The sequence below is a fragment of the Eulemur rufifrons genome, chromosome 18, assembly GCF_041146395.1.
Source record: "Eulemur rufifrons isolate Redbay chromosome 18, OSU_ERuf_1, whole genome shotgun sequence".
In the NCBI taxonomy this organism is placed as follows: domain Eukaryota; kingdom Metazoa; phylum Chordata; class Mammalia; order Primates; family Lemuridae; genus Eulemur; species Eulemur rufifrons.
In genome coordinates, this window is record NC_091000.1 from 48,306,047 (window position 1) to 48,323,981 (window position 17,935).

The following is a 17,935-nucleotide window of genomic DNA, read 5'->3' on the forward strand; positions in this document are numbered from 1 at the left end:
GGCATTATGAACATGAGGCCTGGGATGTTTGTTAGTGAGGAGTATGCCCCCATTGCTTGTCCCCTCCACACTCCCTATACCTCATTGTCAGAGGCCCAAGACCTGTGACTTTGTGACATTACCTTTTTTCTCTCATTTTCATTTTAGTGTCTTCATTTCTAGAATGGAAATATTAATCTCTACATCTCAAAAATGTTTTGAGGGCTGAATGTGGTGACTCACGCCTGTAATCCTAGCACTGTGAGACGCTGAGGCTGGAGGATCCCTTGAACCTAAGAGTTCAAGACTTGTCTGAGCAAGAGTGAGACCCCCATCTCTACAAATAATACAAAAATTAGCCATGCGTGTTGGTGCGCACCTGTAGTCCCAGTTACTCAGGAGCCTGAAGCAGGAGGATCGCTTGAGCCTAGGAGTTTGAAGTTGCAGTCAGCTATGATGATGCCACTGTGCTCTAGCCTGGGCAACAGAGCAAGCCCTTGTATTTAAAAAAAAGAAAAAAATGTTGTTATGTGTTAGGGTGGAAAGCCTAGTAGGTGCTCATGGCGTGGGTGGCGAAAGATTTCTCACATAGAGATTAACTTATATAAATAAAAAAGCTTTTTTATCCTTTAGAGGGACAGAAAGAATGAGAGAGAATATGAGAGAGAGAGAGAGATCAGGGGAGGAAGAGAGCATGGAAACGACATGGCATCCCAAAGACAGAGAAGGGGGTGCTAGCAGGGAGTCCAAGTGGCTCTCTGATTTTAAGGGGGACCAAGAGAGAGAAAAATAGTGATGGCTGTCACTTGATAACAAAAGCAGCAGCAGGTAGACAACAAAAACTTCAAGGATGTCAAAGTCTAAGAGTTGGTTCCCCTGCCTTTCCTTGGAGAAGGGATTATCACAGGAAATGTGACTGTGTCCTTGAGATAAGGTTGAAGCTGTAGTTCATTCTCCTGCTGTTTACTCAGGAACTCTGTAAAAGCAGATTCTCAAAAAACAATTTCGAAAGAGAGACATTTACATCTCTTTTTCCTTCATGCAGCTTTTTTTCAGAAGATGTGCAAAACAGAACTCTTGCAGGGTACCTGTTAGTGCAAGAACTCATAGGACTGATCTTTAACTGTTACTGGGGAAATTGTAGAATTAGGTATTTTCCTGTTATTTTTGCAAGGCCACCCCTTTCCTTTTGAAAATCAAAAGGTAAATTTTAGGTCAAAGATTCAAAATAATCAATCAGTGAGAACTTTACTTCAGGAAAATCCATCTCCATGCCCCACAGATTGACTTCCTCCCTAGTGTCATTTTGCCATGGAGAAGTACCTTCAGTTCCTTTTGTTGGGTCTCAGAAAACAGTTCCCCAAAAGAAGGCCTCAGAAGCAATATTTTTTCTCTAAATTTCTCCTGTCTTCCTGTCTCCCAGTCTCTTTGTTCCCTGAGGCTAGCCATAGAAACTAGAATCCCTCTTCTCCAAAGCAGGTCATAAAAGTCAGAACCCTTCCCCCTAGCCCCCAATTCAGTTATAAAAGCTAAAGTTATTCTATATAAAAAGTGGCCACAAAGAAATTATCTGACCTACCTTGTTTGACTATAGGTCATAAGACCCCCATTTCAGAGAGGGCCCCACCCTACCACCCTACACCCAGAAGGAAAGAATGTATGCTCTGAGAGGCTAAGAAGAATCTATTAATAGGCAGGCCTTGCTGGATTTCCCTACTCAGTCTATTAGCAGTAGATCATACATTTTTTTCCAGTATTGTTTCTACATGGCTGCCCATACTTTGTTGAATTTAAGCATAAAAATGAGCAGTTTCCTCTATGCTTTTGGATCTTCATTCTGAAGGCTCCCATGTGTACATGTTAAATAAATTTGTATGCCTTTTGTCCTATTAATCAATCTGCCTCATGTCAGTAATTTTTCAGCAAATCTTTAGGGGACCAAAGGCCTTGGTATCTACACTTTCATAATCACTATCTCTGTATATGTAAATCTTTGATTTTAGAAGTTAGTGCAAATTTACGTAATTACATCAAAATTTATCTGCTCCCCTAATTTAATTAGCAGTTCACACCATCATCTCTATACCCCATACACAATTCCCCTGAGGATCTTTATTGTGTGATAAAGTAATCAGGAACTGCTTGTGGCTACAGAATATTTGAAATGTGGCTATTGCTGCTACGGATTGAATTTTTAATTTTATTTAATTTTAATTAATTTAGTTTTTAAAGCCTGATACTTCATGCAGTTATTGGAAAATGGCAGGTGTGTTTGAACTCAGATATATTAATTTAATTTCAACAGTAAAGTTTATGAAATCTAAATGCAAATTGTTATTTCCAATAAAAATTATATTTCACATTGAATAAAATTTATACCCAATTTGGAAGACTTAGGATGAAAAAAGGAATGTAAAATAGTACATTAATACTTTTTATATTGATTGCATATTGAAATAATATTTTGATATTTTGCATTAAATATGATATAGTATTAAAATAATTGCACTTGCTTCTTTTTTCTTTGTAAAATATAGTTAATGGAAAATTCAGAATTACATGTGTAGTTTGCATGATTTTTTATAGGCAGCATCATGCCAGGATTCTCCGTTTCCCTTTTCTGTTTCTTGATTCTTTACCAAATCTTGATAGCATAGGCTTCAAAACAAAGTGGACAAACAATATATTTATACGAAACCAAGTTACAGATTCTGGACTCAAGCTAGAATAAAGTGATACATTTTACATTATAGATATAGATATTTTACATTGTTGATATAGATATATATATACACATATGTAAAGTATACATTTTACATATGTATATATATCTATATCTATACATATGTAAAAAATTACATTAGGGAACTAAGGGAGGCTTTTCAAATAAACCATTATGCATCAAAGGCAAGAATAGATGGACAGCTAGAAAAATTACTGATATTTGAATTCTCTTTGATGGTAAGATATCAGTAGATGGAGACTACTTGAAATTCTATTCTAATCTTTTTTTTTCCAAGTGTATGTTTTTGAGGGAGAACATCCAAAATTGAGTCTTAAAGCAATTAATGTCTCCAGAAGCTTAAGTTTCAATACATGTGCAACAGAATACACATTCTGATGGTGAAAAAAGAAAAGAAAATTGTGAAAGCACGAAGGCATTTCATGAAAAGAAGGAAGGCCAGAAAAATGGTTTACTATTCCTGCAAGCTAGGTAAAGATCTAGAAAGACTGCTATAATAAAATCAGGTTAATTACTTTGGAGTCTAAAAAGAATAAATGGTTAATCTATTATTTGATTAATGAGTAAAATGAGGATGTCAAGAAATTATACCATGAGGCTTCATAGACATTTATCTTGCAGTTACTATATTTTTATTTAATGTTTCTAGTGTTAGGGTTCAGGAAGCAATACTGCAAAATAAAGGCCTAAGAAGCAGCCTCAGAAGCAAAAGTTTTCCTCTGATCTTCTGCCCTCCTGCCGCTCAGTCTCATTCTCCACCAAGGGTAGCCAAAGAAAGGAGAATCTCTCTCCCTAAAGATGGGTCATAGAAACCAAGGCCTCTTTTTTCCCCCAAACTAGCCATAAAACCTAGATATATTACCCTAACTTTCCCTTTGCCTTTCTGGGTAAAAAATGGCTGAAAATAAATTATCTGACATAACTTGTTTGACTGTAGATCATAAGATCCCCATTCCAGAGATGGTCCTTCCCACACCCAGAAGGAAGGAATACATGCTTAGAGAGACCAAGAAGAATCTAGGCAGACAGGCCTTGCTGGGTTTCCTACTCACTCTGTTAGCATTAGATCATACCCTTTTTGTCCAATCATATTTCTACAGAACTGTCCATAATTTGTTGAACCTAAGCATAAAAATGGACAATTTCTCCTGTATTGTTGGGTCTTCATGCTGTCGGCTCCAATGTATACACATTAAATAAATTTGTTTGCTTTTTCTCCTATTAACCTTCCTTTTGCAAATTGATTTTTCACTGAAACTTCAGAATGCCAATGGGAACTTTTCTCTTGGCTCCTACACTTTACTGATGAGTTATATGTTAGAAACATTTAGTATATTTTTTAGATTTCTTTTATTATTTTGAATTTAACACTTTGATAACTTTCATAAGGTAATGAAATGAAAGACCATTTTCTCCACATGAAAATAAAGTAGGTCTATGTTTACTTTTTAGACAACTGAGGCCTCTCAGTGGATTGCAGGCCCATTGAGCCCAATGATTACAGTAAATGTAAATGTTACCCTTTTGGGGGGGGAACTAAACCCTTTTTCTTTTTTCTTTTTTTCCTTTCTCTGAGTTAGTTTGCTGGGGAAGAAAAATTTTTGCTTCTGAGGCTGTTTCTAAGGCCTTTATTTTAGCTTATTTCCTGAGTCCCAACATTAGAAAAAATAAATAAAAATATGGCATAGTGATGTTAGGAGGCAAATCCCCTTGTCAGCAATGGCACCTTTCCTTTTAATAATAAATACATAGTGTCAAAAAAAAATTACAACACATTTAGTTTAAAGATTTCATAGAATAAGTGTTCCCGGTGAGCTGAGCCAAGGGGTTGCATTTATAGATGGAGAAGGGCTGAAGAAAGGATAAGCAAAGAAAAAGAGTATATTACTTTTGTCAAAGCTGCTTTTCTTGTAAGGCAGAGACAGAGAGACAGATCAAGAGAATAATAAAAACAGGTTAGTTCAGTCTACTTGTTTTGTGTAAAGATTAAAACAGAGAACCTCATTATCATTCTGATTGAAGGTATAAGCCGGCCTGTTTGGGAAACTGACTGTGACCTTTTTTCTCCTGACTTCTCAGAAGTTCACATAACAAATTAGTTTGTGTTGTAAATATAGAACTTTACCACTTTGATTTTTAGTCTGATCTGTTGGGGACTAGTGCAGACATTTAGTCTGTAATAATGACCTCCTGTAATTTTTATTTAACACTAGAAACCATTCCACTGACATCCTCATCTTCTCACCAAATGCAACTGTCTAGTTTGAAAGACAATCTCAGAAGAGATGCAGTTTTCTAAAGTAATAGATTGCATACCTTTACACATGCAATTAAGAATCACACACAATGTCCTGTGTAATAAAATCCGTGAATGTACTTCTCATTCCAATTTTTAAAAATCCATTTTTTGTTTTCACCAGGAGAGGTAAAATAAGTGAATGCACTACACCAGCTTTTATTGAGGAAGCGGCTGACTCTGAATAGAGCTTTTTCTAGTTCACAGGAAATAATAGCCTTGGATTTACGTCCTCTCTCCGTGGATTCCAAGCGATGCATGACAGTCACTTGCTTGGCGTGGATGGCCCACGGGTTGGTGTCCTCAAAGAGCATCGGATAGACATCTCATGCCTCCTGGAGCGCCATCACCGCCGAACTCTGGAAGTGCAAGGCGGTCTTGAAGTCCTGCACCTGGCTCTGGAAAGGCAGTTTCCAGCGGATCTAGTGCAGGGCTACGGTGCAGGGGCGATAGGGACGTGACCTTTACACGCCGCTGGTGGCTAGCACGCTTTTGCAAGTCCCCTTGGTGGCCAGCTCTTGCGCCGGTGGACTTAGGCGCTGTCAGCCTGGTACAAGGCAGGACCACAGAAAAGATCAAACTGACTGGGTTGTTGTATAGTGCAGTTTCAGATCATATTTAATGAGCAGACTGGTTCGGTTTATCCGTCCGCGCTACGATTGGATTTCCATTAAATTTAAATATTTTTCCTTTAGAGTTTAGTCCATTTTTAAGTTTAGGTCATAAAAGCGAAGTTTTGTTTAATGTCGACTTTAGAGTATTGTGTTAATTTCGTTTTTCTGAAAAGAAAAGTAACAAGTTTGAAAACAATTTTTAGTGGTAGGAATGACATTTGTAAAATTTAAAAAGCCCGCCCTGAAGTGTTATTGGCCAGCTATGCTTCTTTGTTCTCTCATTTCTGTATCCATATTTTGGCTTTTCTGACAGCAAATGTACAGATACCCAGCGTATGTATAATTTTGTGTGCATACATATATATGTCTATACACATACACAAAACGATGGAGTAGCATCTTGACGCGCTATGGATCTTGATTCCTACCTACCTTGACAATTTACATAGCCTACAGCCCTAACCTGAGACAGGATTCCATTTTTAAGACTCAGACCCTGCGTTTGTAGACGCTTTGTATCTTTTTGTTACCAAGAGACAATTAAGATTTTTTTCCCCCCATATTTTGTGGTGCATAGAGCAAGCAAGGGTTTTAAAAATAAGCCGACCTCTTTCGGGTCAAGGACTGAAGCAAGGGTATTTTATTTTTTAAAGCTTTACTAGTGTCACAGAAAATAGGTGAATAAAATTCTTAAGAAACCTAGTATTTCAGCACTTTACAGAAAAATTAGGTGGCTCTGAAAAGAGCCTTTGATTTCTAAGACTGGGGATCACTGATGGGCTGGACTGCTAAGCGTCTCACTTGCCCTTAGCCTTGTGGTGGCTCTCGGTCTTCTTCGGCAGCAGCACAGCCTGGATATTGGGCAGGACACCGCCCTGAGCAATGGTAACACGACCCAGAAGCTTGTTCAGCTCCTCGTCATTGCGGATGGCTAGCTGTAGATGGCGCGGAATGATGCGGGTCTTTTTGTTGTCCCGTGCTGCGTTTCCTGCCAGCTCCAAGATCTCGGCTGTTAAGTATTCCAGCACCGCTGCCAGGTACACTGGCGCGCCGGCCCCAACTCGCTCAGAGTAGTTGCCCTTGCGCAAAAGACGATGCACACGGCCCACCGGGAACTGCAGACCGGCCCTGGAAGAACGCGTCTTGGCCTTAGCCCGCGCTTTGCCGCCTTGCTTTCCGCGTCCAGACATAGTGACTCACCAGCACCGGAAAAGATAGCTACCACAGGAAAATCGGAAAGGAATGTTCTCAAAGGAGGGATAGGAAGCTAGTTATAGTAGTGGGTGGAATTGTAAAAGGCGAGGTTGGATTGGTTAAACTTAGCTTTTACTAGCCAACCAATGACAAAGAAGATATGATGAAATATAATTTACATATTTTTCGTCACTAATACGTTTTCAAATCAGATCTGGCTATTTTGAATACCTTATTTGCATAGAAGGTCTATAAAAAGAGAGACCGTGGATACAAGCAACCATTTAAGGTTGCTCGTTACTGGTCGCGAGTTGTGGCGACATGCCTGAACCGGCCAAGTCTGCTCCTGCTCCGAAAAAGGGCTCCAAGAAGGCTGTGACCAAGGCGCAGAAGAAGGATGGCAAGAAGCGCAAGCGCAGCCGCAAGGAGAGCTACTCCGTGTACGTGTACAAGGTGCTGAAGCAGGTCCATCCGGATACCGGCATCTCTTCAAAGGCCATGGGCATCATGAATTCATTCGTGAATGACATCTTCGAACGCATCGCGGGGGAGGCCTCTCGCCTGGCGCATTACAACAAGCGCTCCACCATCACCTCCAGGGAGATCCAGACGGCGGTGCGCCTGCTGCTGCCGGGAGAGTTGGCCAAGCACGCCGTGTCCGAGGGCACCAAGGCTGTCACCAAGTACACGAGCTCTAAGTAAATGTCTCTAGTCATTGTCAAACCCAAAGGCTCTTTTCAGAGCCACTCACAGCCTCAGTTAAGAGCTTTAATGCTAAATGCTAATGTAGTCTTTAGTTAGCAATATTGATTTTAACCTATTGTGATCCCATCAATAATTCGTTTTGCTTTGGCAGATAATTTGGGGAATTGCAGACAGAACAGCTAGGTGCATAGTCTTGCAAGACATTCTTGTCTTATTTAGGAATCTGTGGTTCTCCAGACTTGCCTGAGTATAATGGCAAAGGTAATGCATGTAACAATATCTTGGATCAATAATCCCTCTAATTTGTAAGAATCACCAAAGAGTAAACCTACAGCTAGATTCATTAGTAAGTGTTGCACTGGACAACTAGTTATAAAATTACAGTGTTTTGCTGTATAGCTTGGTTTCTTAAAACAGCCGCCCTGTTCTTTCCCTCCCTGCCCACCAACTCTGGAGATTTTCATTGTTTAGTTTCGCTTTGTCATAAACCCACTGTTTTCAATGTAGAAGTAGCCTGATGAAATCTCTGAGGACTATTTCCACACTGTTTATTGGAGACTTGTTCTCAAGCAGGAGGCTACTTGGGAGTCATAGGAGTAGAGATATTTAGTCTTAATTGGAATAAGGAAAGTAAAACTGGTCAGGAGACAGACCTATTAATAGCTTTGCATGGCAAAGTCCCTACACTAGCAAGTTTCTTTAATAACAACAACAAAATGGTAACCTTTGGGTCCTAGAGATCACCTAGTAGCAAGTTTAACTTTCCTGAGCACACTATGGTAAAGTGAAAGCCACAGACATAGGTAATGTAAACTTGAGTTCAAAAATCTCATTTTCTACTCATTTGCTGTATTTCTTCAATAGGACCCCCCCCCCAAAAAGTCACTATCTCCCATCTACCCTCAGCATTGTATATGTTGATGGAGTTCAGAACACACTGTCCCAAAATATGGCATCTTGACAATTGAATATTTTAATGTGAAGGAATTTGAGAAAGAGCATGTACAGGAAAGTCTGTTTTACCTTCCCCCACCTTTCTCCCCTGAAGCAGGTCATAAGACCCTCCTGAGACCTACAGAGTCTGAGAGGAATCGGAACAAATAGGCCTTGCTAGGTTTTTCCTTGTTTGTTACCCTTACTTAGCTCATGCTCCTCTTTTTGTCCTGTTATATTTCTCCAGTACTCCCCACTTTTCATCAAACCTGGTATACAAACACTTAGGTTTAATTCATTCCTTCTTCAGGTCTTCATTTCCTTATGAAGGTTCTCATGTCGTGTAAAACTTACATTAAATACATGCATAAGTTTTTCCCTGTTAATCTGTCTTTTGTTACAGGGGTTCCAACCTAAGGACTGAAGCTGGTTAGGAGGAAAAAATAAGTTTCCTCCCTACAAGATACACTTGGTGTGGGTATTTATCTGTGTTCTGTGGGTTTGTCTGTCTTTCTGGGATAGATAGAGAAGCAGGCATAACATTGAAAAGATCCCAGACAAAAATAATCAGAAAATGTAAATGTTTGAGAAGTGTGTTAGGGTGCCAGGGCTGTCATAACCGAGTACCACAGACTGGGTGACTTAAAAAAGTTTATTTTCTCATGAATCTGGAGGGTAGAATTCCAAGGTCATCCCTGTGACCAGGGTTGATTTTTTTCCCCCTCCCTGGAGCTTTTCTCCTTGGCTTGTATATGGCTGTTTTCTTCCTGTATCTTCACATAGTCTTTCCACTGTGTGCATGTCTGTGTCCTAATCTCTTCTTATAAGGACTTCAGTCAGATTGGATCAGGATCCACCGCAATAAGCTCATTTTACATTTTTAAAGACACTATCTCTGAATACAATCACATTTTCAGGTACTATGTATTGAACTTCAACATATAAATTTGGCAGCCAGCACACTTCAGCCCATAACAGGAAGTATGGTGATGATGCTTCTAAATACTATATGTACTAAGTATTCCACAGGTATCTCAAGCTTAGCAGGACCAAGACTGGCCTTATTATATTCCCCCCCAGTTCCACTTACTCATCCAAGTTTGAAATCTAGTTCTCATCCTAGACTACTATCTTTCCTTTTCTGCATATATGTAATAATATACAAAGTCCTATTGATTTTAACTTCCAAACTTATTTTAAATATTGTCCATATTTCTATTTATTTTAGCTAAAAACTGGAAATATAAATTTTAAGAGTAGGAGCTTGGCTAAAAATAGTATTTATCCATAATGAAATAAGAAAACGAAACAAAAAAAGAACTAGAGGCTCAATGCCAAAAGGTTAACTGTGCTGATAGATTATTTTGGCTGATAGATTATTTCACCTCCTCTGACAAAAACTATATTTATTTGGCTCTCTCCAAAACTCCCAATGGTATGGTTAACAAATGAGAAATTCTTTCTCAGGGTCTTTCTTCTACAAGTCTCCCTGTCCTACATTAAGAAAAATAAAAATAATGTATTCCACAAATAATTATTGAACACCAACTAAATACCAGATATTGTGCTAGGTTTGGTATACAAAAAATGAATAGGATAATTTTAAGATATAATTTCTTAGTAAGGAAATTGAAAAATAAAACAAAAGAAAAGTTTCCTAGCATAGCATAAAAGGAAAAAACGAATTATTACATAATTAGAACCGATGGGGGAGGGACAAGGGGAATTTTGCAAGGTTCCCTGTTCACTGTAAACTCCACATTCCTGTTATTAGCCTAAATGGCCTCCAAAACCTGCCGCATGCCACTTGTCCAAGCTCAACTATCACTTGCAATACTGACTTGAATTACACTCTTTGGACATCCTATATAGTATTCCATTCCTACTTTGCTTTTCACTGGAGTGTGTTTTGACTCTCTAAATAGACTGTAGACTCCTCAAGGGCAGAGAAAAATATAATTGGGAGTTGGGGGATGTGATTTGGAATGTTTAAAAGTGTTGTCACAAACAGTCTCATAAAGAAGATGATATTTGAATACAAATCTGAAGGAAGTGAGGAAGCAATACCTACAGAGGAGGCTGGGCACAGTGACTCACACCTGTATTCTCAGCTACTCTACTCAGGAGGCTGAGTTGGGATGATCACTTGAGCCCAGGAATTTGAGGTTTGCAGTGAGTTGTGTGTGGTTCTGCCACTGTCCTCTAACCCGGGCTATAGAGAGAGACCTTGTCTCAAAACAAACAAACAAAAAACCAACAACAATCATAAAAAAACTACAGAGATCTGGATGCTGAGAGGCCCACACACAGGGAACCATCAATACATAGTCCCTGAGAAAGATGTATATGTACTTTGAGCAAATTTGAGGGGCTAGTGGAGTTGGGCTAGGAAAGAGAGAAAGAGTAGCAGGGTTTGAGGCCAAAGGAGTAAAAAAGGGCCAGAGAATGAGGGCCTTGTAGGCTACTGAAAGGACTTTGAGTTTTCCTTTGAGTGAAATGAGAGCCATTGGAGGATTTTCAGCATAGCAGTGACCTAGTCCCATTTGCCCTTTATTGCAATTCCTCTGGCTGATGTGTGAGAGAAAGCAAAAGCAGAAACTGATGAAGAGCGTGCTATAATAGCATAAGAAAGAGATGGCAGTGGCTTGACCAGAGTGGTATTAGTGTTAATGAGAAATGATTAGATTCTGTTTGTGTTTTCAAGGTAGAGGTGATAAGACTTACTGTTGGATTGGATTTTGTGAAAGAAAAAGATAAAAATGACTCCAGCTGAAAGAAAGGGTAGAAATGCTATTCACCAATTTCCAAATGATGAGAGGAACTGTTTTGCAGAGATAATGAAAGTAATTCTGTTTCAGGCCTGTTTAACTTGGAAGTCTATATTAGCTGTACTTGCAAGTAGAGATGTCAAGTAGGTAGCAAGGTCTCTTGAGTCTGGAGTTCAAGGCAAATCTGAGGGACGGTGATTTAATTTCCAGATCATCAACATATAGACAGTATCCCCATAGCGACAAGGAAACATCAGTTCAACAGAAGCAGAGATATTCATTCTCTTGGTCCATCTTCTCAGATTGATCAGAAGCAGCTTAGCTACAGGAATAGAAAAGGTAGCAACAGATATGGTGCTCTTGAGCTGAGTTTTACAAATAGGCTTCAGAAGGCCTAAGAAATCCTGGAATTGCAGGCAAAATATGTGGAGAGGGTAGGAGCATATTGGATAGGGTGTGAATATCTATCATTGGATTCCCAAAGTTATCTGCCCATGCTCTAGTTTTAACAGGCTATTATTATTATTTTGCTTTTTAGCTTGCCTGGATTTACAGAGGATAATGGATTAAGTGAGAATTTCAATTTTATTGCATATTCTTATTACAAAGGACATTTTTCCACATCTGTAAACTAAGGGTAATATTTATTCTGTTTTTTTCTGAGAATTATAGGAGATAGGGAGAATTATTAGAGAAAGCCCTTGTAAAACTATAAGTTAGAAATCCACATGTCATGAATACAGTTAAACACTCCTTATTTCTCTGACCTAGGGCTCAGTCATTGAACTGTTTCTCTTCATTATCAACCCTCTTTCCTAAGAGATATGTCATCTTATCTTGTGGCTTTCTTACTCTCATGGCAGTTATACACTGAGAACTCTTAATTATGTTTCTAGCCCAGACCTCTTTCCTAAATTCCAGATTCATATATCCAACTGCCTATTTCATTTCTTCCTCTTAGATATGCAACGGGCATCTCAATCTCTCTCTGGATATCCAAAATGAAGCCTGAAATTCTCTCCAAAACTTGTTACTTCCATATTCTTCCCCACTTTAGCAACTGGTACCTCCATTCCTGTTGCTTTGGCTAAAAACATTGGAATTATCCATAAATTGTCTTTCTCTCATCCCCTACATTCACTAGCTTAGAAAAGAACTATCAACCCTGTCTTCAAAATATATACAGAACCAACCAGTTTTCCCAGCCTCCACCACTAACACACTGGTCCCAGCCACTGTCATCTGTCACCTGCATTATTGCAGTAGCCTCCTAACTGGTATCCCTGCTCTTACCCTGGCCCCATCAATCTATTCTTCAGGCACCCAGATAGCTCGTTTTAAAATGCAAATTAGATCATGCCAGTTCTCTGCTCAAAATCTTACAGTGGTTCCCACCTCACTCAGAGTAAATGCCAAAGTAATTACATTGGCCTACAAGGCCATATAGGAGCTACTCATCTCCATCTGCCTCTCAGACCTTATCCCTTTTCCTCCACACCTCCTGTTTTGTTCACTGTCATTCATTGCTGTAATGCCCAGGTTATAGAATAGTTCCTCGCACACGGTGAAACTGCAAGGGGGTTTCTGCCTGGGTTCAGTTGCTAGTCACACAAAAATCCAGTTATTGAGACAATGAGGATTCCCAAGGAAGAAAGGAATTTTTAATAGAAATGACGTCTTGTAGGGAGAATGGGAGAAGCTGTCTCAAATCTTTCTATCTGACTAAAGAAGATCATGGGTTTTTTTTTTTTTTTTTTTTCTGAGACAGAGTCTCACTCTGTTGCCCAGGCTAGAGTGAGTGCCGTGGCGTCAGCCTAGCTCACAGCAACCTCAAACTCCTGAGCTCAAGCGATCCTCCTGTCTCAGCCTCCTGAGTAGCTGGGACTACAGGCATGCATCACCATGCCCGGCTAATTTTTTCTCTATATATTTTTAGCTGTCCATATAATTTCTTTCTATTTTTAGTAGAGGTGGGGTCTCGCTCTTGCTCAGGCTGGTCTCGAACTCCTGAGCTCAAACGATCCGCCCACCTCGGCCTCCCAGAGTGCTAGGATTACAGGCGTGAGCCACCACGCCCGGCCGATCATGGGTTTTTAAAACAGGTGTCAACATTCCTTGTGATAGTTTGCAGCTTGTGGCATAACTTAATAAGGGGCTTTGGGAACAGGATGAGGGAATGGTGAGTCTTGGCCCCAGGAAGTCTGCTCTGGGGCTTTCAGAATCTAAACTCCTTTGTCTTGCAGGAAATCCACCATTTCTGGAAAACAACTCAAAAGATCAAGTAGTTGGTTAAAAGAGAGAATTGTAAAAACCACATAGGGGTCATTGAAATTTGTTCATGTAGCTCGTTACAATGCTATGTGTTCTCTCTCTCTCTACATTTTGTTTTTTTTTTTTTTTTGGTTGTTGTTATTGTTAAATTAACATCCTCAAACCAGTTTTTCTCTTTAAACCAGTGCCTTAGTTCTAATAACATCTGATTCTTTCCATATTTTTGCCTATTTTTTAAAAAGATAAGATTCAAAATAATGCTGTTGACTTTCCTGATTTCATTGTAGCACCCTACAGATTATTTGCTGGCCACAAGGAGGAAAAATTTGATTTAGAAATATCCCTCTAAGCCAGTAATTGATCTATCATCTTCAATTTAGAAAAAGCAGACATCTTATGCCTTTGGTATGGTGACATAGGAAGCTTCCCCTTTCACCCAGAAGTTTGCTGAAAGATCAACTCAAAGCAGAATAATAAGAGAAAGAGGTTTAGTTACCATGCACAAGGGGAGAATCACAGAGTGATTCCTCAATATCCAGGTGAGGTCCAGAAATTTATATACCCTCCTTTTAGAGGGAAGGGGGAGATGAGAAATATAGAGAATCCTGTTTAGGGGAAATATATGCTTGCTAGGGGGGATGAATATATACTTGTAACAATGAATGGATTGGGGGGAACAGATTGACTTGCAAATTGACTTAAGAGACAGGTATTATATTTAAAATGATTTGGCATACTTGATCTTCTTTCCTGCAATATGTTGAGATAACAGGGAGGGGAAGGGAAGTCAATTGTTCTTTTTGATGTGTATGCCTGATTTATGCAGATAGGTGGAGGGCCCCTTCCAAGTCTTGCTGATGTCTAAAGGTCTTTCATTCAAAATACTCTTTATACCAAGGAGTCATATTCTGGGGTGAAATTTCCTGAGTTCCTTCAGAACAAACCAGATGTCCAAGACATTTGGGACATAACTAGGATGTTTTTAATGTGGATTGCATATAGATGGTTAACAAAAGACCATGAAATCCATAGAAAAAAGGAAAGAAGAAGACTATTTTCAGAGGGAGAAAAGATCCTAGGATTGGAGTAACGTGGCCTTGAGGAAAGTCCAAAAGTATACCCTTAGCAGAAAGGAGGTAGAAGTTGGTATATATGTCTTTTAGAGTCTGTTTTACATGCATATTGAATAGGGTTCCTAATATTATATATAGAGAGAAATTTATACTAAATAAGCTTGTGACAAGTACATGTTAGTGAAATATTTAACAGACTCCAATTACACAGGTAATTTTTAAGCCTTAGGGTTACAGTTAAAATGTCCCTGTTTATGGGAGGTTGTAACACTTATTTCTAACTCGAGTAGCTGTCTTTGCAGGTACACACATTCCTGGACTAGTGCAGTACAACGGGGTTGTGCAGTGAGGTTGCAGCTAGGTTTACAGGTTTATTCTAGCAGTTCATAATTTTGCTTTTAACACAGACCCACAGCAGTTGGTTATTTCCCACTAACATATGAATTAACTGATAAGCAGCAATAAATCCTGGCTGGTGGTATACATTCCTAATCAAACTCAAATGGTGTTCACACTCAAGGGAGTGTTCTAGGGTTAAGAAAATCTTACTAAAGCTAAAAGCTCAGACTTGGTCCAAGGACAGTAAGAGGGGTCTGGACACCTCTAGAGTTAGCAATCACTTTAAATGTGGCGATCGGAGGGGTGTAGAATTAGCAAGAGGAGATAGAGGTTCTCCAAGGTAATGTGAAGGAAAAAAAATGGCAGTTTGGAGAGTTGAAGAGAGCAGCGACAAAGGGGGGAACAGAGCAGGGGAGGTGGTGGAGGAGCGCAAGGAGGACGGCAAGAAGGCACAGCGTCCTTTTCAGTTTTAAGTTTAGGGTCTGATTCTGGAGGACTTTCAAGCTTTTGAAGACCCTGATTAAGTTTTGAATTGGTCGCTTTTATAAGGGGGCAAGTACAGATTCTTGATTTCGTTTAATGCTCTCAAAATACCGATGAAAAAATTTCTCATTGCCTTTGAGAGGTTCGTAATCCTCTCTGTTCTAATTGCGCGCTCAGATAAAGGAATTTAGGCATATCAAGAGTTTCTTGTTGTGGCCAATAAAGCTTTAAGTCATCCCAGTTTATTTTTACCCAGCATCCCTGTTGCAGGAAGAGAAGGAGGATCCTTCTCCTAATGACTGACCCAGAGACCAGGCGAGGAAGACGAGAAAGACGAGCGTTTATTCACAGGTGAGGCTCAGAGGACAGGGTCCAAATTCTGAGCCCCGAGCAAGGAGTGTAACAGTCTTTTATACATTTCTTAAAGAGGGCGAAGGGCACAGTTACAATGTGTTTATTTCTAATCTCCAGCGAGGTCTTTGTGCAAGCTGTGGTCATGTATGGTATTCCTAGCTGATCCATTATCTTTCCGGTGTAGGCCTGTTTGTGCAAGCAAGCAAGTTACAGAAGCCACAAAAGCAAATTTTTGCAAACTTAGCTCCTGGTGTGGAGTTTCTTCTGTTTATGTATTTATTTATTTTTACTTTTCTGTTTCACAGGGGCTGGGGACCCCTACCACATCCCCAATATTCATAAAAATTTTTCCCATAGTTTTTTAACATGTAAACCAATGGAATTCCTGAAATGACCAGTTCCCTTGGTGGGTAAATTACTATAGCACTCACCTAAAGGTAGCTTTTTAAGAGCAAATGCGGCGTGCCCCACCCGCTCCTGGCCAGGACCCTTTTACTGTTAGGTCTAGCCCGAAATCAGATGACAGACCTTTCTGAAAGAAAATAGTCTCCTAGATTTCAGCTTAAAAAAGGGAAAACTTAGATCCGATAGGGCTTACCTCATTTTTTCCCAGCGTGTCCAGGGCACAACTAAATTTCAAAAAGGTTCTTGCCTATCGTTGGCAGAGGCAATGCTGGGAGGGGTGAGCGGGGGTAGAATCAGGGGTCACTTCAGACCCCATCCAGCGTTGCCAGATATTAACAAAATATGAGAGCCACGGAGGAAGGAAAGACTTTATTTTCAGAGGTAGAAACAATCCTAGGATGGGAAAACGTGACTTCAGGAAAATCTGAAAATATACGCTTTGCAGAAGGGAGCGAGGAGCTGGTATGTAAGCATTACAGAGTTTCACGTGAATATTGAGTAGGGTTGATGATAATCTATGAATATTCATGGTTGAAGTCAGGCGCTTGAGCATGTTAAATATGTATGTAACATACATCCCACGATCACTTTGGGGTGGGCTTTTAGCATTGAAATGAGGTGAGATCTGGCTCTTTTTGTAAATAGGTGAGCTACACAGCACGAAGACCATTTGTGCGCAGTCTCCACAGGCCAGCTGCAACTGGCTTAAGGTCTACACCATTTATCAGTAACGAAAGTTTATGATAGTCCTCTGTCCAATCAGAGTTGTGGCACGACTGCAAGGCGGGGAAAAGGGATTTGTTGACCGGCGTCTGGCTGGTCTATCAGTCAGGGTTGGTTGTATCTTCCCGCTGTAGTTTCGGAAATGCTTTCCAGGAGCTGGCTTCTGCTTAATTACAGGGAAGAAACCGTATGGCAATTAATAATACCAGGGCACGTGACTAATCTCTCATTCTGCTGGCCATAAAGTTTTATTTTTATTTTTTTGGCTCGTCTCATTTTGGCCACAGTGAATTCATTTCGTCTGCCTGTTGGAGTATATTTTAACAAGATCTTAGGAAATTTGGTTTTAGGTGTGACATTACGAAGGAATTTTACATATTACATACTTTGGGGTGAAATGTCCTGAAGCCTGTATGTATGCTATTTAAAAAAAGACAAACTATCATCACTACTTGTTTCTGTTGTTCATCGAATATTAGCCTTTCTAGCGTTTTCGTAACCGAAAGTCAGAAATGCAGTAGCCTCTATACGAAACAATACTTGCATACTCTGCTCACGTGAGCTTTCTACTTATCACTCCAGTGCTCTTTGTACACTAGTTGTCTAGATCAAAGTAGCGGAGCACACACCGCCTGGGACTTACAGGCTCTGACAGACATTATCTTATCCTAATTGGCCTTCGCTTACGAATTGGCTTGTCAGGCCCGCCGCCGGGAGCGGGTTTTCTTTTTTTTGTCACCCTCCCTGCCATTTTGAGCACGCTATAAACGTAATTTAATCTACAGTACTACAGACCAATGCAAACACAAAAAACTAAACTGACTGGGAAGCTTCTTAGGAACTTAAAATCTTCACTGGCACCTATAAACGTTTAGATGCGCGATATTATCTAAGACATGCAAATTTCCGTCAAGGAGGCTGAGAACACCCTGATAAGTTAACGTACCCGAATTCTAAGTGATCGAGACTTTATCCAAATAGGTTGGTACCTATAATTTGGCGATGAAACCACTTTCATGTCTGGAAACCGCAGCCTGAAACTAGAACACTTAAAG

General features: G+C 39.8%; 2 protein-coding genes across 2 annotated transcripts; one reads left to right on the plus strand and one right to left on the minus strand.

Annotated features, from left to right (window-relative positions):
- Nucleotides 1-5,719: 5,719 nt before the first annotated feature.
- On the minus strand, nt 5,720-6,828 carry LOC138398717 (histone H2A type 1-B-like). The gene is made up of 2 exons (XM_069493187.1): nt 6,434-6,828; nt 5,720-5,797 (listed from the first exon to the last, which is right to left on the minus strand). Exons 1-2 carry the CDS (start codon nt 6,820-6,822, stop codon nt 5,734-5,736), a joined length of 453 nt encoding a protein of 150 aa, XP_069349288.1. The 5' UTR covers nt 6,823-6,828; the 3' UTR covers nt 5,720-5,733.
- Nucleotides 6,829-7,147: 319 nt separating this feature from the next.
- On the plus strand, nt 7,148-7,528 carry LOC138398738 (histone H2B type 1-C/E/F/G/I). The gene has a single exon (XM_069493216.1). It carries the CDS (start codon nt 7,148-7,150, stop codon nt 7,526-7,528), a length of 381 nt encoding a protein of 126 aa, XP_069349317.1.
- Nucleotides 7,529-17,935: the final 10,407 nt, after the last annotated feature.

What these genes read in the sequence shown, in the direction of transcription:
- LOC138398717 (XM_069493187.1), bottom strand. Translation starts at nt 6,822, where the DNA reads ATGTCTGGACGCGGAAAGCAAGGCGGCAAAGCGCGGGCTAAGGCCAAG. An exon ending in CACCACAAGGCTAAGGGCAA is followed by an intron (nt 5,798 to 6,433) that starts GTGAGACGCTTA and finishes TTTTCTTTTCAG; the next exon opens with AAAAACGAAATTAACACAAT.
- LOC138398738 (XM_069493216.1), top strand. Translation starts at nt 7,148, where the DNA reads ATGCCTGAACCGGCCAAGTCTGCTCCTGCTCCGAAAAAGGGCTCCAAG.